General features: G+C 35.1%; 1 protein-coding gene across 1 annotated transcript; it reads right to left on the bottom strand.

Annotated features, from left to right (window-relative positions):
• Positions 1-457: 457 nt before the first annotated feature.
• On the bottom strand, positions 458-20730 carry LOC131691766 (uncharacterized). Its single transcript, XM_058978396.1, has 2 exons — positions 20427-20730; positions 458-1371 (listed from the first exon to the last, which is right to left on the bottom strand). The coding sequence occupies exons 1-2, from the start codon at positions 20485-20487 to the stop codon at positions 833-835; spliced, it is 600 nt and encodes a 199-aa protein (XP_058834379.1). The 5' UTR covers positions 20488-20730; the 3' UTR covers positions 458-832.
• Between the last annotated feature and the right edge of the window lie 245 nt (positions 20731-20975).

Raw genomic sequence — 20975 nt, 5'->3', positions numbered from 1 at the left:
TGTTTTGGCGGGCGATTTGCACATGTGGTCTGAAAAGCGAAATTTTTTTGTGACGACGAGCACTGTCAATGAATATATTTATGTTAAGAAATGTTAGCAAAAACGCTAGTTGCTCCGTGCTATTTAGGCCAGACCTAACTTCCTGTCACTACGGGAAAATGGCTTAGGAATACCTTCAATGGCTTGCAAATCATACCCAAGGACAAAAACCTTCCAAACACCCTTTAATCAGATTAAAGGCGTATTGGGACTAATATCCAACTAACTATCCATTTTACGGAATGCTCCTACCAGAAATCAGAATAAATTAACTAAAATGGAATGAATTGGATGGATATTTTAACTACTTACCTCTCAACATTACACAGAGAGTCGTTTATTTAAGGTCCCTGAAATCTACCGGCTGTCATCAGTTGATTAACTTAATTATTGTAGACTAACTTATACCATCAACCCATAAAGTTTAAATATACTGAATATATTTTCTCAGCATGGCTCTCTACAGTATATAATATTCATATAGAACAAATGCGGTCAGTTACACAACTAGATTGTAAATTTTCAAAAAACGTGAGTGAGTGCAACCCGTCGGTGGAACTGTGTTGCTATTTTCCCACAAACCTGGCCGTTTCCCTGCGACGATCTTAGGTAATTTAATTTATCGCACACCAATGAGCGCTTAACTGATGGAACATGAGTTGAGTGAAATGGACAACCCCGATCGTCGCGTTTGGCTCAATCCAGCCCATGGAGCGAATCGCGACGATCCGGGAGGGTGCAAGCTGCAGAGTCTTACTATTTTTCGTATGGTTTTTCTTTGATTAAAGTGAACTTAGGCGTCGTACAGTAGTTGCAATCTTGCCGCAGATGGCTCAGACTCTTCGCTTGTTCGCTGATCGGATTCCCGGCCCTCAGGATCGCCTTCGAGCAGCGGATGCCGGTAGTCACCGTTTCGGTTACTGCGATTGCTAGTGACAAGGGGATTCCGTTTGCCTTTCACTACATCGCGGCTTGCCAGCGTGTCATCTTTCGTAGTTTCGTAATCGTTCTCGCCGTCAGAGGTGTCCGTTAGAAGCATTCGCTGGAGTAAGAGTCCTTGCAGATCGTCCAACGGTCGATGGTGATGACTTCGGCGGTCGGCTTGATCGATACGGTTTTTCTCCAGCCACATCTCCAGATTCAGTTTATGTGGGGAAAGCTGTTGTGACGGCGGTGGTGGTGGTGGCGACGGTGCGGTCGCCAGTGGAGGCGACGAGCTTCGTTTTCGTAGATAATTGAAACAGCAAGTGCGAAAGTGACGTGTGCCGCAGGCCGATGTGCATTCTTTTCCGCAGGAATCACACGAGAGAGCCGTTGAGAGGAGTACACAATCTGCAAATAAAATGGGTGTTTGGCTGATTTATGGTTTGATAATTGGAAGATTTATGCTGATGGTTGTGATAAGGGTTGTTGGCTGATAGCTGGATAAAGCGGTAATTGTGCCGTTGGCAGGGGAAATCGATTGTGGACCTATGTCAACGAGAGCGTGAATCAATGAGCAAGGCGACATCAAAGGATTGCAATCAAACATTTATTATCGACCGAGAATAGGTACTTTGATTACTGCGTGCTGGTTTTTCCGAATATTATAATCAGTGCTAGAGAACGGTATAATCCATGTCTCGGGTATTAAGCACTAATAGATGTGATTCATCGTTGGGCCGAAAAAAGTTCCTGTTACAATATCACTTTTTGTGGAGCTAACGTGTTCGTTGGTATTGTGTTTTCGGTGATTGGTACAGGAACTTATGTTTTGATAACGTTAGAGCATAATTATTTGGGATTACCTAGCTAAGTACCCTAAAGTGGCGTATATGTAAGATGGTTCTCAACAGTGTTTTTCAAGTTCTTAAAACTTTAAAGTTTTATCGATGCATTCTTTTAAAGGTTAAAATCTGCTTAAAACTAGGATAAGAGTAAAACAAGTTTTGATAGTTTTTTGTGATTTTCCCCACCAAGAACAATTCTAGCGCATTTTAAATCAGTTTGGTTAGATAGAGAGCTCGATTGTAGGAAAATAATTTGTGTAACTCTCCGGAAGTCGCACTTTAGCCCACTGAACGAGCAGCCGCTGGTGCCCTAAGAAGATTTCGCTATATTTTCAGAGCAGCGTGCACTCAGTGCACTAGCGCGACTGCCGGAAGGTTACGGAAAAATCTCTACTTTATATGGCATGGTTTATTAAAACGAATTCTAATGAAAATCAATAACAGTAGCATTTTAGTTTATAACCAAGAATGCTTTCATGCCATGATCAGTTTTCCGTGTTATACTAGTTGTGAACACCGATACGATCCACGTGTTAGCCGTATTTGGAAAAATGCACGCAAGAGGCATTTTACGCGGATTCGTCATGTCTGTCTTATTGTGAACGTTAATGCAACAGTCTAATGTAGAAGTTTTTTCTGTGGAAATATGGTTGTTGTAACAAGCTATACCATCCTGCATAAAACGAGATGCCACTCTAACAATTGTTAATTAGAAAACTGTACATTTAATCTCCACCATATATTGCAGAACAACTGCGATTCGCATAACCTATAACATTCTCTGTATGCAACTGACATCTTTTTGCCACTCCAGCCTTTAAGTTTTCGACACGGAATTACACCTTGACTTGAGGGCTCCTGTTTCCAGTTGCCTTCTACTATTTCAATTCACACGGCCCCAAGACAAAATTTGATGATCGAAGTGGTTTTTGAAATATTTAAAATTTTGTTTTAGCAAAACAATTATTTTGTTTTATTACGATTTTTTCGATCTCGAACATCAAAACTTCGTCGCTTCATCAAATCTAGTTGGTCTTCAAGAATCCAGCGTTACTCCGCCAGGTAACATTAGCAACACTATATGTCCTGCTAAATGATAAGGAGGAATTTGAGGGATTGACTCTCAACGCAGACTTTAATGGTAAACTATTACCAAAACCTCCGAGGCCTTATTACAAAATCGGATGAAGTTTGCCTAGAAATCTCTTCTTTTCATTACGGCATAATTGTTCTCACCGAGACTTAGTTAGATGATAGGATTCATTCTCGTCAGCTTTTTGGCGATACTTATGTTGTTTAGAGAAACGATCGCAGTTTTGTGAACAGCCGTAAATCACGTGGAGGGGGCGTACCCATCGCCATGTCTACTGCATTGAATAGTTTCGTCGATCCAACACCTGTTGACTAGGGTGTCCCAAAACGACATCATGTTAAAAAGTCATCGGACTCTCTTCTTAAATGAAATGAATTTACTAAAAGGCTCTCTACTGGTGGCGAATTTAATTTTTTTGAAAAATGGGCCGATTTTGGGTAAAATTTCAAATTTATGTCTATTGAGGTGCGAATTTTGGATTATAAGATCGGCAGAGCCATTAAAACTTGTAAAAAGTGTAATTTTAGTTTTTCTTCAAAACTGGGTATCTACAAAATTTTGAAAGAATAGGAAACTCTTCAAATAGTTGAGTCGAATATAGGGCCGTAATTTTGCTGAAGAAAGTGCATAGTTACGGCTAATTGGGTATGAGTTATTTAAGTTGTAGTTAGACAACCTTTATACATTTTATGCATTCGTCAAAATAACACTGTTCTACAAAATAATGCAATTTAGGTGTATTTAGTCCGTATTTTGTTTTTCGAAAAATAGAAGGAAAATGATGAAAAATTGAGTTTTTCGATTGTCTCTAGTACATCGAAATAGGTTTTTTATGAGCATTTGACGATTTTTTGAAATTATTTAGTATATTAGCGGGGTTTAAAGTCACGAAAATTTAATAAATATGTTTAGTTAGTTGCACATGATGGTTGTATTGCATTTGCATTTTCGAAAAAAAATTACAACAGAGTACGGCACATTCTCTGATACAGTAATTTTGATGAATAAGTCTCCTATAGAAGTAATTATGGAGAATTAACTCTTCAAAAAATAATTAGAGACTTGACGTTATAAGCAAAGTTACACTGCGAAACAAAATTAAAAAAAAATTTGGGCGCACAACGGAAACAATAATTAAAGTTTGGGGTCCCTGGAAACCCCTGGTGAAGAAGTTTTCGAAAAAGAAGTGGCACGGGGCTTCGCAGGTTAAAAGCAAAGTTTGTATGGAGAATTTTGGGTGTTCAAGAGAGAAGATATCGATGAAAATGGTCATCTTTAATTTTCGCATAAAGTAGCAATTGCAACTTGTTGAAAGTTTTGAATGTTGCACAACTGCTACACAATATTTTTTATTGTTGGATATATTTGAAAATAATTTCCACGGGTTTTTGATTGTGCAACTATGTAACTATAGAACTGGCCAATAGTGTTAAGTATGCAAACAACAATAACAGTTGTGAAACTAATCAGAAACTTTGCTAACTTGCACAAACAGTTTAACAAAATGCTAATGTCTCTTTGTTTGCCATTCCACCCTAAAACAGAACTGTCCAACTACCGAGTGCTCGTCAAATGGCACAGTTATTGTTTTCATTATTTTGTTGCAATTAGGAACATGTTGTACAACATATAAACAAAGTGCGCTTTTTCCATAACATAGTTGTTACCAAGAGAGTTACAAATGCTATACAGTAACAAAGCGTGCTACTTGGGTTATTACATCGAAAAAGGAATCTATTACTATTTTTGGCTCAATTGGACATCATTAAGGGGGTGCGGCGTTTGAATATTGATTTCAAAATATTCGAAAAAATCCAAAATACATGAAACGTTGAAATTTGATTTTTTTTGTCGAAATATGTCTAAAAATAGCATGAAACATCAGCATCTAGTGTCAAAACAAACGAAAACCGCTACAAACAAATTAAAAAAAATGGTTCCAAGAGCTTTATTTAAAAAAGTCGGAAATCAAATTATTTATTATAATGCCATGTGATTTCAAAATGCATGAACTGTCGAGACTGATGTCGTGTTTTAGTTTGTTTTAGTGACATTCTAGTTGCAAAAAAGTCTGTCTTTGGAGTTGGAAAAACTTTTGACCGAATTCTTGTAACGCACTGAGCTTGGGAGCAGAACGAACCGCTACAGGATGAAATCGGTCATACATGATACCTAAAGTCTGCCCCACAAGCTCTTAGTTTTAACTGACGTAGCGAAATACGTTGAAAACTGCCAATTTGTCCAGAGGAAGGTATTTCATATTCAGATTTAGTATTATGCAATGAATCTGAATGATTCAACAGCATGTAGATTCGTGAACCACATCGAATACATAACCATTTAAGCAATAAGGGGCGATCGGTCAAGAGAAAGGTCGATTTTCGGTTTTGTAATTTTTTTGAAAGAAAAACAACTAAACCTTTCGAATGGTGTTCTGTCATGTACAGTTTAGTAAGAAATATTGTTAGATTCTGGGACAACACTATCAAAATTGTCATTTTTTTAGATTTTCTCATGTAAATGGTTATATTATCATTAAAAGTACTTTCATGAAAAGTAAAAAAAATCATTTTGATACGAAGACTCTCTTTCGCAATTGAAATAACAGAAATTGTCAATTTTTAACGGCCTATCGATTGTCTTTTACTTAATTTAATACTCTTTCCTGAAAAGTAACAGCATTTCCCATTTTCAATTGTGACAGAAGCCTTCTTTGCATTTAAAATTTCTAAAATTGCATTTTGATTAAAAATTCTTTCCTGAAAAGTTGAGGAATTTGCTATTTTATATTTAGCCAGCCCAGTTTTTTTAGAGACTGCAGCCTATGCCTTGGTGGATATCGGTTTGTCCCGTGATACAAACTTTGCAAAATCGAACGAAGTAGCGACTGTTTGCCAATTAAACGCCGACCAATCAGGAGGAAGACAAAATTTTGTGCATATGTGTCTTAAAAAGTGTGATGTCCCCTAATTTGTCTGTCTACTTCTAAAAAAATGTTCTCCTGTCAGCGCGTTTGAGTCGTCTGTTTCTATTCTAAACGAATTTAGAATTGAAAGCGACTTTGTCTTGTTCCTATTCTTCTCTTTCGTCTCCTAGGTTTGAAGTAGTGTCAATATTTTTAAGTTCCACAGAAACAAGCTCCCTTTATTAGATACTTGAGACTTATTTGAATCTGCTCTCGGAGACCACCAATCATCCAAACGACTCATTCTGCCCGAACCGAATGCGCATTTCATCTACTGAGCAGTCAACTCGAACATATCACACCGATCTGAGGAAGAGATTTGTTATTTCAAAGAACCAAAGTAATTGGTCGAGGGAAACAATCAACATTCTCGCAGGTGCCAGTCCTGCACTCCTTCCTGGAACCAGCTAACATTCCCAAGCTCGATAGCTAGCAGGAGTCACATATATCTCTACCCAAGCGAAGTGATCAATTCACTTGTAAGTAGGACCACCCATCCAACCAGTCATTAACACATCCGTACCAACGAGAATGGATCATGTCAGACGAAGGCCACAGGTCCAGCACCAACTCGTCCCATTGCAGTAAAAAAATACACTTGTGCCTGTCCCTAACTCTTTGAAAGCCCCATTTAATCAGAGATCACTAATTGGTTGATAAAAAGAAAAAGTCGTTATCTACTCAGACCAAACAATACGTATTTTCTCTGCATATTAAAATCCCCGCTATCAGTTTCTAGATTATCGAACTGAACAAGCAAAATTAGTATACTTTGTGCTGTGGCACTAGCCGCGGGAACTTGGCCATCTACCTCTAGCCATTGCTCTATTGCCAATGCGATGTGTTATCCGAACCGGAATATTATATGATGATATTTTAAAAGCACACAATCCTGTAGAAACCATAGCCCACCAAAATTTATTTTCAACTACCATAACTTGAATTTTGATTAAGCAAGATTATTCAATCCTAAAAATTCTATTTTTATGGGAAATTAAAGCCCGCTAATAACCAATGAAAATAAGCTATTATTAGTATAAATCGGATGCAAATTGTCAAAGTTATTTAATTTTTTGTAGAATGGGATTTTTTGAGTGTCCCTGGGTCAACTTATTAAACCGTCTCGATTCCAATTTTTTCTTCGGCCTTGATTCACACTATATGAGGGATGATCTGTCCGACTATGATTGTTCCCGTTGAAAACTTCGGTAGCTCTTTTATAAAATATTTCAGCCAATCATTCTCGGGATCATTTCACATTCAATGATGGAATGATGGTATATTTTAGTCGACAAAGGTATTCGAAGGGGCGGACCAAACAAACCTCAGGTATTATCAGGGGATGATGAATACGCCCCGCCAGCAAGGGAAAGAATCTGACTCCGCACTGGTGAATTGCGTGATTTTTATTTCATTATCTTTTTTTACAAATATATTATAAGCATCCACCTTTTAAGACTCACGTCATTATAATATATTGAACTTTTAATTTTTCCTTGGAAAAATAGCAAATAGCTAAAAACTAATATTTTTCTAGGTTCCTTGAACAATTTCCTTCTAAAAACATCTTGTGGTTTGAGCTTAGAGTAAATAAAACCAAATCAAAATAAATCAAAAGAAAATCAAGGGTTTTAGCAGTTTATCAACAAGAGGGGTGCTCCAATAGACCGAGGGGTGATTCAATTGACACAAAAATTTAGATTTATAATGGCCCTAGATGAATAATTGCTCCAAACTTGGTTCATCATTTTTTGATCACTTCGTGCGGATTGACCCATTTTCATTTTATTGCTGATTTTCTGGCAATCCGCCGTCTTACCCCATACATACCGCCACCTTACCCCGGGACGGGGGTAAGTTGGCGGCTTTTCCGCGTTACCGTAAAACGGGGTATCTTTGATCACCGGGGTAAGTGTGATCAAATGAGACTTTTTTCATCAACGTGCGATAAGATGATTCCCTCTAACAAAATCATCAAAACAAAATACAAACCATATTCTAAACATGTTCAGCATCTACGGCAACGATTATTTTGTCATTTAATGTACCTTTTATGAACATAAATTCAAATTGAAAATGATACAACTTTCACGCATCGTTTCAATCTGTTCAAACAATTCCTTGTATATTAATGAAATCAATCAACTTCAACTGAACTAATCACTTTTTTAGAAACCGAAAATATTTTTGTCTAATAATTTATCTAAAAAAACCGAGATTTTTACTGCTAACTATTTAATTTCGACTATTTTCTCGAAAAAGTTCGATAAAAGTCGGCCGTATCCTTCCAGGCAATCTTGTTTTCTTACAAGACGACACAATATCGGGGCATAAAATTGCCTGCAGATATGCAATTTACATAACATTTGGAGCGTTATTTCTTATTTTGATGCGCATATTTTGCTGATCAAAGTTTCTCCGAAAGCAACGAATGAAAATTTACAACAAATTTATTTTATTTTTATAGTAAAACGCAATAAATTACCAAACAATTTGGACGTTTTCAATCTACGGGTACCAGTTCTTGTTTTAAAAATGCAAACCGTTGTGTCTACCTGATTTGAAGAAAGTTATTCGAAAAATTGTAGAGAAATTGATCTATGTTACCCCGTTTTACGGTACATATTTTTGTCTCAAAAAATAAAGACAAAGCATCAAACATCTTCATAAATATCGGAGATGTTGTCAACAGTCTGCCCTGTCATGCAACTTGTTCTATTTTGCAAGATCTGCCTAAATCAAAGCGGTAAAAAATGAAAACTGAAAACACTACCAAATCACCAAACCGGTCTCCCCTATTAGCACCAGCTGGGAAACTAGAATGATAATATAGTAAAGTCTAATACTGTTTCGTGATAATTCGAACCTAAACATCCCCTAATCGTATTTCCAGCAATACAATATTTAAACAACAATTAGCTGTTATCCTACTCTAATACTATTCGATGTCAATTCGATTTTTGTGTACTTTTTATTTAGTATGCTCATTTTTTGATACTTCACTGCAATTCGTAGCAACATAGTAACGAGGTTGTGGGGCCTAAAAATATGTTGTCAGATCACAAATACTACGGATTTTTCATTTAACCCTCGAAAATGTCCAACATGGCCGTTTTATGAGTCGGGATTTTATTGCTAATAACTTTCATTTCAGCATCGTTCACAACATAATTTCACAGCTACAGAGGAGCTAAAGCTATATAGGAGTATATAGCTAGCAACTTTAAAATATTTTGTTATTTTCTTCAAAAATTTCAAAAACCATAAATATTGTTTAACACTGCCATACATGAAATAGTTTTTTCTCGTTTTCCTCAAATTTTCAACTTTCAACGTTGAATGTATTCAACATAGTCATTTAAAAATGCAAACAAAGTATTTGTATGGTTAATGGGAATGTTGTGAAGAGGTTTTCTTAGTGGTGACAACATACAATCGTGTTTTGAATATTATATAGTGATTTTCCCGTAACCCGCCAAAAGGTGGGGCTGGGCAGCATAGGGTTACAATATGGAAAGGTTAAAAGAATTAAAACATAGCATTGAAAACACATCATCCCAACATAGGTAAAAGGTATAGGAACTACCTTACCTGTTCCGAAAATATGCAAGAAAATACCTGCTCGCAGAGGTATGCAATGAATTCGGTAAACAACTGGTTTAGTACACAATCTACCTATTACACCTATATATGAGGAAGCGATATTCCTATCAGTTAACAAGATCAAGTGAAAAACAGTGAGTTAGATCATCCAGAAAAGTGAACAGTAATAATGCCGGAAATCGTTGAGCTCGTGGAGTGTCCATACAATCGTGCGCATCGAATTAGGCCACACGCCTTGCCGAAGCATCTCTTCAAGTGTCGGAAAAATCACCCAACAGTTCAGTTAGAAAAATGTCCATTTAATACTGCGCATCGTATTCCATCTCCTGAGCTTAAGCTCCACACCAAAGCCTGTCCGGATCGGGCATCGTTCGAACTCTACAAGTACTGCGTATCTACCGTGCCATCGAACCAAACAACGAAGTACCGCGAACAGAATCCTCGACTGATCTACCACGATCAGGGCAAATCAGCTCAGAAGAAGCTGCCGAGGGATTCTGTTCCGGAGTTAATTTATCACAGTGGCGCCCCTTCCAAGGTTCCCGGTAAAACGCTCCTTGATGACGATGAATGTTGGGATGATTGCAAGGTGGCAGCATACAATCCCCAGGAGTACTGCAGGAATGCCAAGGTGATGCGTAAAGCCACACTCATGAAACCATCCGAGAAGAAGGAGTTCTACCGCGAGGAACGACGGCGACTGAAGGAATTCGGGAACCAGGCGGAAAAGAAGCCACAGTTGAGTGGTAACAGTTTGGATTATATAACGGAATCGTTTTCACGAAGCTTAAAGATTAATTGAACATATCATTTTCAATTGTACAGTATATAAATCGTTTGTAATAAATATCATCTTAAAAACTACTGTGTTTTTGTTCTGTGTAAAATAATATAGAGGTACTATTTGTAGAAAAGTCCTCACGCTTCGAGTTATTTGAATTTTTTATTGTGTGGCCCTAAAACATTCTTACATACGCGAACACTTTTATCAATGATATCCCTAAATGATTGTTTTTCACATTGTTACAGTGCGTTCCCGCCAGTTTCTGTGTGCTGATTTGAACTTATTGTCAGTATAGTCTCGCATACCCAATTTATTGGATTATATTTAATTTGGTCGATAGCAGACATGGTTGACAAAACTAATAAGAATCACTATTTTTTCAGTAATGTGATGTTTTAGTAACCAATTTGTAAAAAGATTTATGAGCTACAGGGCGTCTCCATATAGGTATTTTCAGAGACATAGATATAAAAACAGCGGCGCAGAAATGCGCAAGATAATGGCGGTATACCTTGAAACTACGATAAATTTTGTGTTAGATTAATGATAAGTATAAAGATAAATTACTGATATGATATTCATCATATCAAACGTAAATGATTTCTACACGAAAAGCCCATTCATTCTTCTTTCGAAAGAGCTAAATACTCCAATTAGCCATGTAGTTCTTGAAATATCGCCATTTGAAGTTCGAAGGTACGAACAATTCTTATGATTCGAATTGAACTGCAATCCTCGGCATCACTTGCTTCAACGACATGTAAAAAACTCATTTTTTATCCGATTATCGTAAAATTTTGAAATGATTTTTCTAGTCTGAGCTTTACATCAAAAGAGTCACAATATTCAATTTTACATATCATAACATGTAAAATCCTTTTGTCGGACAGAAAAATACGTCGCTGCGTTGTTTACGTCAAATATAATTTTCATTTTTTCTATGAATCTGGTCTGGTCAAATACAACACAAAACCAATTTAATATATCCTTTAAATCTTGATTCATAGCAAAAAACGATTTTTTGGAAGACTTTGCACCAAAACAAAATTCTACGCGGTCATTTTTTAACCAATTTTCAATTATGGTTGAGTGTTATGAAAAGAAGAAGAAATGACCTTTCCAACGGTATGCTATGTTATGTTATTTCGTTAAAAGTACTATGCGGTTTTGGGATTTGTTCATTAAAAATATTAAAATTGCTCAACATTTTTTTTAGGAAGCATCTTTGCTTTATTAGAAGTTTAGAGAGAACATTTAAATCCGTATCTAACGATCTATCTATGATCCAAATCGGTTGAAAATGTCAGTTATTTATTTTTTAAATTGCAAAATCAGGGCGTGTATTTATAGGAACACTGAAAATATAAATTCGTAAATATAATGAAATTGATCGTGCAATGTGCGAGTTCATTCGTCGTTTTCTGCAACGAAGCATTTTCATACATTGTAAATAGTAGGTTTTGTACATTTCATTAACGGGAAAAATGGCCGCTAGATGAACGAAAGTGTTCGTAAATTTTACATATTTGGTGTACATTGCACGAATGTTATCGTTGATAACGAAATTATTTTTCGTGAATGAAATAAAATATTTTATTTGTTATAATACATGTTTGTGTTTATTACGAAAGATTTCGTTGGTCGCACGAATTCATTTTCGTTTATCTTAGAAAAGTATTCGTGTTTATTATGATATTATTTTTTTTTCATTCGATCTTTTAGGATCGATGTTTGACAACACCGATCTTTTGAAAGTGACGTTCTCTCAAAAAAATTTCTTTGGAAAAGTTGTTTGTTTTGATAGTTTTAGCATATGTATCAAAGACACTTATATTGTATAACCTATGTAGATGGTATGTAGATAACATTAAAAAAATACGCGAAAACTGTATTTTAACATTTTTTTGGCTAAAAAATCTCTGGAAGAAAATTTTTTGATTCTAAATCTTCGAAAATATACAATAATAAAAATAGTTTCAAAGAGTGATAAATGTTATCATGACATTTGAAGGGTGATTCCATCATAAATATTGAAAAAAATAGGTTCCACAAAATTTTAATACCCCACGAAGCGATAGATGGCGGCAGCTGAAGCTTTGTTTGTGACAAGTAGAGACCTTTAACTTTATAACTAAGAAGAGAAAAAAGTGGGGAAAGGTGGAGTTTTTTTCTGCAGACATATAAAAAAAGGAAAATAATACATAATTCTCGTGAAATAGGTGCTAGTTCACTTGAGAATTTTTGAGTAATCTAAAGAAATATGTAAATATTTTCTTGTCTTGAATTCAAATCTAATACTTCGGATATATAATATTCAAATAACTCCTTTCCGCAGTTTTCCAAATTGTAGTTCAGTCATAAGGCAGTACTTATTCTTGGAAGAAATGTTTCGTAAGAGCGATCCCTTCCGTTGAATTTTTGAGCACTTTCTTACAACAGCTTTTCTTACTTTTTTCCTTCATCATCATCTTCAAGATTCTACTTTTTCTTAATCTGCTTTGCTATATATTAATATCTTTCACTTCGTTATTTGATGATATGCTCGTTAAGCATTTCAAAAATGGTTGTTGTGTTTGCGCGGAACATCATATCAAACGTAAATGATTTCTACACGAAAAGCCCATACCTCATTCATTCTTCTTTCGAAAGAGCTAAATACTACTCCAATCAGCCATGTAGTTCTTGAGATATTGCCATTTGAAGTTCGAAGGTACGAACAATTCTCATGAATCGAATTGAACTGCAATCCTCGGCATCACTTGCTTCAACGACATGTTAAAAACTCATTTTTTATCCGATTATCGTAAAATTTTGAAATAATTTTTCTAGGTCATTCAGTCTGAGTTTTACATCAAAAGAGTCACAATATTAAATTTTAAATATCATAGCATGTAAAATCCTTTTGTCGGACAGAAAAATACGTCGCTGCGCTGTTTACGTCAAATATAATTTTAATTTTTTCTAAGAGTCTGGTCTGGTCAAATACAACACAAAACAATGTTTGAACACTTTTATATATCCTTAAAATCTTGATTTATAGCAAAAAACGTTTTTTTGGAAGATTCTGCACCAAAACAACATTCTATGCGGTCATTTTTTAACCAATTTTCAATTATGGTTGAGTGTTATGAAAAGAAGAAGAAGAAATGACCTTTCCAACGGTATGCTATGTTATGTTCTTTCGTTAGAAGTACTATGCGGTTTTGGGATTTGTTCATTAAAAATATTTTGAGTAACTCTGTCACAAGATGGCGTCAGTGCAGCTTTTTCACGTAGACGCGTCTTTTTGGAAATGGTTCACGACCGGAGACCTATCCCTCGTAATTTTTAACCCAGAGTTTAAAACTAAAATTTTTTAGATTCGTTATAACAATAGCAAGCGACACACGCAGGATTTTTTTATGTTTTTATTTTTCGCGAAATCGCGCTCTTTTTGGTAAAAGAAGCACTGTAAATGTCACAAAAATCGACACAAAATCATTGATTAAAAAGAATTAGCCAATGAAAATATAAAATCCTACGTACGTCACAGAAGAAATTAATTTTGAATTTACTGTACAAATTTCAAAACGATAAAATATCATTTGTTAGAGTTACGTTTCCGGCCAGCTCAAAAAATTTGGTTCCGAGGAAAATGCGGCTAAAGTTTTCAATGCGCTGACCAACTCTGACGAAAAAATCCGGACAGCCTTCCAGCAACGAAGCGTAATCGTTCACCACTGTCAGGTAGAAGATTTCATACGAATTTTTTGGGCAGAGTTGGTAAGCTTCGGTATACATAAGCTGACCAACTCTGACGAAAAAATCCGTACACCATACCGCAACGAAGCGAAATCGTTCACCATGCTCAGGCAAACAGTCCGCACGGTGTACGGATTTTTTCGTCAGAGTTGGTCAGCTTAGGTATACATATGAGGCGCTGCGGCAGAACTGAAAATTTGAACATTTAGCATCTTAGAGGCGCTGCGGCAGAACTGAAAATTTGAAAATTTAGCAATTATCGCCGCCTGCGATTTTTTGGTATATCATTTTCAAGACCTTTACGCACATTTTAGACTAATAAAAACAATTTCGATTTTTTTTTTAAATTCTACAGTGAACCCCCTAGTATACCCTACCCTAGTATACGAGGGCCAACCGGTCTCGAATTAAACAAATCATAAGCCTAGATTGCTAATTGCTATTTATGGGACATCCTTGTTTTGGTCTGTTTCATAATAGATATTTGCTGTACAGAACTAGTATTGTATCATCTGATGGTAATTCACAATATAATCAACAGGATAACTTATTTTGACAAAAATGTCAATGTCACTGTTATGCTTTCAGTAGTAGTAGTAAAGATTTCAATTATTAGGAGGGGTCTTAGGTTAATTGGGTATTCATTCAACTTCCATTTAATAATGTCACAATTGAGCAGTATTTTCTCTATTTTTCATTGCAAAATGTTGAAAATTAGGCGAGTGATAGTGAATCTCCGGAAGCGCCTCGTCGAAAATTTGTTTTGCGGTATACATCATAACTCTAAATATACTGAACCAATCGTTTTCAAACAAATATACTGGAACAAGAGGTCTTCGGCACATCATTCCCCAAATGTTGATGAGAGCTTTTATTTTTTTCTCGCATTTTTAATATTTCGTGGCACTTTCAAAACAAAAACCAGATTTTCACTAATAAAAATTGGTTAACATATAGTTGTAAAAATGGTAATAGTAATAATTTTGTATTTACTTAGGCAATGATGTGAAGAATAACTGTGCGAAATTTCAAAACGATTGCTCAAGGAGCAGGCCCGTAGCCAGGAGTTTATTTCGGGAGGGGCTTAAATTATTGCATAAAACTTTTTTTATTTCGATTATAGATGTTTTAACCTTATGGTTATTCGCCTCTTTTTGGGTTAGAAAATTTCTTTAGAAAAATTTACCCGCCCCTGCATAAAGCTTTTAGTTCTAATTACTTCATATTGTCACTAGAAACTAAACGAAATTTTGAAAAGTTCTTAATTAAAACAAAGCCAAATCTAAGACAATCTATGTTCTTTGTCACAAGAAAGGCTATAGTACATCAACGAATTATTGATGTTTAATTTGATTTTTATTATTTATTTTTTTTTGTACAAGTTACAATTTACTCTCGTTGCAACAATGGATATTCTAGAGTTCTCAGTATTTATGCGCTAACCGAATATGACAAACCTTGACGGTGCTGGAAAACGCAAGGTGTTCTAAGCTACACGTTTAAAAGGTGTAGAAGACGCTAAATCGAAATGAGTAGAAAAATATCCATAAAATGTTCGATCGAAGAGAATGTCGAAATTTGCACAAAATCGTCTGATTTAGCAAACGAATTGTAGATGGTTCAACTTCTATTTTCTTGATCTGGCGTCCTGTAACTATTACCAGTTCTAAATGCATCATGCTAACATAATTTTTTGGCATACCCCAGTTAGGAAAGAGGATCTTTGGTGATCAATAGGATCAAAATATATGGGTCATTCCACGTCTGATTTACAACCAAAATTTGAATTCCTTCAATTTTTTTTTCTTGCATTCATTAGCTAAAAATAATTGACACGTATTTTTTATTTTGGCTGAATATGATTTTTTTCAAGTTATTAGTTTTTGAACTTTTAAAGTTTATAACATTGATCATTTTTCAATCACTTATAACTCGGAAACGATTCGATATATGGAAAAAAATATAAAATAAAAAAGTTGTGTACTCAATGAGCTTATTGAAAAAAATTGCAATTTCTTTTTGTTATATAACTTATGAAATTTGCAATTGTTTGAAACAAATTGAATTTTTTGAAGTTGAACCAATTTTTTTACTTATTATAAGAATCATGTTAAAATGATTATGCAAAAATTTGGGAGTGGATATCAGAATACTTTGCGAGATATTACAATTATAAACTTAAAACAAGGCAATTTTACACCAAACGTCTTGTGATAGGCCTATTGTAATTGAAATATCTCGTAAAATACTTCGAATTTCTTCCTGAAATTTATACACAATTTTCTCGATATAATTATAAATTATTTGAAAAATCTAAAAAGATGTTTTTGGCTCTACCCTGAAAAAAAATATTTGTTTCTAATATTTGCATAATACATAAATTATTTAACAAAAACAAATATTACAAAAAAATCCGCCGAGATCACCCGAAAACGCAGCTTTTATTATTTAATGCTTTTTTCCAGAAATCTAATAGTTTATCAGTTATCAGGGAATGAAAAATGTCCAATTCTATTAAATTTATAAAACTTTAAAAAATCACTATATTATCGATATTTGTATGTATATGATTTATGGACTCCCAAACGGCTTAACCAATTGCCGTAAAAATTTATGCATAGTAGGAATTTGTTATGGAGCGTGTTTGTGTGCTATTGGTGGGGATTATCTGCCTACAAGATGGCGCTTCGGAACAAATTGTGTTTTCCTCCTATTTCGTTGAAAGTCGCATCAACGCGCGATGGGTATTAGCTAGTATTTTATAAAGTTCAAAAACTCATAACTTGAAAAAAAAAATCAAATTCAGCCAAAGCAAAAAAAAAAATCGTGTCTACAATTTTCAGCTAAAGAATGCAAAAAAATTGGAGGGAACTACAATTATAGTTGTAAATCGTGGAATGACTCGCATTCTGCAAATTTAAGACTTTTTTGGCGGTATTCTAATGTTGAAAGCAAATATTTTTTTAAAGTCCCCCGAAATCAAATTTATTTTGATTACATAACTATATTAAGAAGATTATGTGAAAATTTCAGAATGGAACTCAATGTGATTTACGAGATATTTCAGCTATAACAGGCCTTTCACTGGGCGTTTAGTGTAAAATTGCCTTGTTTTATGTTTATAATTGTAATATCTCGCAAAGAATTCCACTGCCAAATTTTTACACAATCTTTTTAACATGATTTTTAATACTTAAAGAAAATAATAAATAAAAAATGTGGTCCAACCTTAAAAAATTCAATTTGTTTAAAGTAATAGCAAATTTCATAAGTTATATAACAAAAAAAATTGTGATTTTTTTTGAAAGCTTATTTGAAAACGCAACTTTTTTATTTAATTTTTTTTTCCATATATTGAGTCGTTTCCGAGTTATCAGTGATTGAAAAATGTTCAATTTTATAGACTTCAAAAGTTCAAAAGCTAATAACTTGAAAAAAATATAATATTTAGCCAAACCAAAAATTACGTGTGAATTATTTTTAGCTAAAGAATGTAAGAAAACATTTTGGAAGGAATTGAAATTTTGGTTGTAAAACTGACGTGGAATGACATGTATTTCAATGATTTAATCAACTAAAGGTAACTGCCCGAAATTTAATCTATTCAAGAAAATTGTCCACAAATCGAATGAAAACCACTTAACACTGTTACTACTATCATATAATTTACGTAAAATTTCACTATATGCTTCATTGCTGACAACATAACTAGAAACTATAAATGTGAACAAGCTCAATAATTTCAGCATCTCTTAATTTCAACACATAGAAGGGAATACATCGCACTTACTTCCCCTCGATTTCAATTTATTGATTCCTTTTTGCTTTTTTTCTCCGTGATGTCTTATAATCTTATTCCATAAAGACCAAAAATAAAACGAAAGACTGTAATATAATGAAAACATGAAATCGAAACAATAATTCCACCTTATTGACTTATAGACTCAACTAGTTACAACATTTTAGTCGCTCTCCGTGATAACCTACTGATTTCTGATCAATCTATCGACTCGTCGTTTTCAAACTTACATAGGCATTAATTAGAAACCATCGAAAGCGACTAAAATGCTGCTGGTGGTTGCAACATTTAGTTTATTATGGTTGATTGACTAATATGTGGTTTAGCATCAATTGATCAATTGACATCCGAAGGAAAGTAAGTATAAAATCACGTCAGTTAGTCCTACCGCTACTGTGTACGTTTCTGTATATCAACAAAATTAGTAATATACGATACGCGGGTTGATGAACACCTCAGGAAAACCGCTGGTTTACCACTTTTTGGCTTGTTTACTTTTTCACGTTTTTCTTGCTTATTGTTCGATTTTCCAGACTAATACGGCCCGCATTCCCCACATAAAATGAAATTGAGTGTCAATAGAAATACTATTGCAATAAAATGATGCGAAAATAAAAAAAAAACTGTCGTCTCGGCTACAACTATGTCATCAGCTAATTGAAATGTTTTTGTTTAGCACGCTTGAGTGAGATGCCTGACGTTTATATTGAGCGTACAGTGCTATCTATGCTAATCTACTACAGAAATCCAATTTGCGTATGATTTAACTAACTTTCTTTATTCAGGCCAATATCTAGCATAAAATGAGTTTTGTTAGATGCCATCACTATCGATAAATGTTAATTTTGGGACAGTTTTTGTACTCAGTTTTCTATGAAACTTCTAAATTTTTATTATATAATTCGTTTATTTGAGTCGGTTCAATGCATTAGCTAAATGAAGCCTTGAGTCTTTAATATATTTCCACGATGAAAACAATGAAAATGATAAAACGCTAATGGTTGTCCAACAGATCTCGTGCGATTGACCTGTTTACTGACTGAGAAATATTTTTCATAACCAACCGCGTCTTGGTGGCCGTTCATATCTATTTTGTACACTTCCGTATTATTATCGTGGTAACTGCCATGTCCATGTTCGCGAATATCTTATTTCATTTTTGTTTTGTCCCCTTACGGGCTACCAGTGTCGACTTCCTCAATGATGATGCTGACTGTTAATTTTGAGATACTAGACGCAGTTTTTGCCGTCAATATTATATGAACAGCAGCCACAAATTTGGCAATTGTTTGTTTTTCAGGTAATCGTATTGGAGACTATGGATGTGCAAAGATGTAACGTGTATAATGATACTATCGCATTGCGTTTTGTACGTGCAGGGTCAGCTAGGACGAAATCCTAGCTGACCCTGCCCGTCTAATTCCTAGATGTGTCCTTTATAATAAATTCCATTTTTTCCAAATGTGAGAGGAATCTTTTAATGGCCACGGTTCAAATAAGTTAAGTTTGTTTATTGGGGCTTTAACCTCCTGGTCGTTCGCCCGCGGTTCAAGTAAGTGTTATCAGATCTTGTAGCCGAACATTGATTTTCTCATCATCCATTTATATGAGAATCAACCACGTGTTACAAGTTGCAAAATGACTGGTTTAACTTGGGATAATTTGTTGAATAACATAAGTACTGAATGCCTGACAAGGTAGAACTCGTTAAAGGCGAAGTTCGTAAGCATAACCTCTATTTTCACCTTCAGCAAATATTTCCCATCATGAAATTCGGTTATGCAAAAATTCCGGAAGTCAATAGCCTCCACGTTTAGCTGGAGCACCACTTCTTGCTTTTGCGATTCAATCATCCGACGGATCACCCCAGCAAGAATTAAAGTAACAGTTTCTTTTGTTCTTCCGACGAGTCAAACAATATGAAAGGAAGTGTGTTATCAGACTCTGCATACTGAGTAGATATCGTGACCGATGTCTTCGGTGGTTCGAAAAAGCAATCTTCCTCACCATTCTTCCATTAATTTGTTGAAACCAAACAAGATACAATTTTTATACTAGTTACCGAAAAACATGTTGCTTCTTAAATTTATTTTTGCCTAGCCCCCCCCCCCTCTGGCTACGTGCCTGTCAAGGAGATTTTTAGTTATTGTGTAATCCGCATTTTTTCGAGGTTTCTCTTGAAGATTCACAGTTACAATTTTCTATATTTTGCAGTATAGAAATTGAGTGAATGGACTAACGCTTTCGGTAGCACCAAAAAAGTTTTTCGGGAACGAAATTTTTTTAACAAAAATAAACCGCTCCCCCTTCCTCCTTATACTTTTACAAAGTTAGCCAACACTTGCTAAAATAATGGATATTACAGAAATCTATGTTTATGCTCCAAATTATTCAAAATATCCGAATTTAACATCTACTAGTTTTCTGAATATTAAATTGTTTCCAACGACCTTCCCTCAAATATGAACACGCTTTTGAGCTTAGCAATGACTCAATTTGAAAATATTGATACACGAATATAGACTGTCTTTTCCTGAACTCTGAGACCCGCATATTGAAAATCGACAGTGTGAAACTATTGTTTGAAACTTCGCACGCATGAAACACGTTAACACAAACACTTTCTGACTTACAAATTAACAGTATCGAAATGGTTGCCATCGTTCGGTTTATCATGTTGACCGCTATTGTCATTTTTCCGAAACCGGAATCCACTTTATGTACAGTACCAGCCAAGTTTTTCTGTGAGAAATCTTCCGGAGCACTGGTTTACTCGAAAGATAAACTGCACACTTTTAACGGCTTCATATTTCACTGCACGGTTAGGGCAAATTTAGAACAAATTTAAAAAAAAATCACTGTTTTATTACCAACGGCGGCAAAGGGTTGCACTTCCGCTGGCGGTTATCAGATGACTACTTCCGTTCCGGGCGTTACTTGCTGCATTTATATCTGAAATGTCAAAACGATGTGGTTTTCCCATGTTAATCGCCGTCGATGCGCTGTTTCCTGCGCGGATCAATCGAAGCTCTCCGTTCTTCGTGTTGGGAACGATGTCGTCATTTTATTATTCGCGCGCCTGGTTTCGAATCTGTGCATTAGGATGGCTGCGGTCAGAACATGTTCATTATTTTAATAACGGTTTTATACTTTTCAACTTAAAATGCTTCGATTCGGTTTAG

This window comes from Topomyia yanbarensis, chromosome 3 (genome assembly GCF_030247195.1).
Source record: "Topomyia yanbarensis strain Yona2022 chromosome 3, ASM3024719v1, whole genome shotgun sequence".
In the NCBI taxonomy this organism is placed as follows: domain Eukaryota; kingdom Metazoa; phylum Arthropoda; class Insecta; order Diptera; family Culicidae; genus Topomyia; species Topomyia yanbarensis.
This window is presented reverse-complemented; position numbering and strand designations above follow the sequence as displayed.

Bases quoted from the DNA above. Each gene is read 5' to 3' on its own strand.
- LOC131691766 (XM_058978396.1), bottom strand. From the start codon at position 20,487: ATGACAATAGCGGTCAACATGATAAACCGAACGATGGCAACCATTTCG. The intron at 1,372-20,426 runs GTAAGTCAGAAA...TTTTATTTGCAG, and splicing joins CATTTCGATACTGTTAATTT to ATTGTGTACTCCTCTCAACG.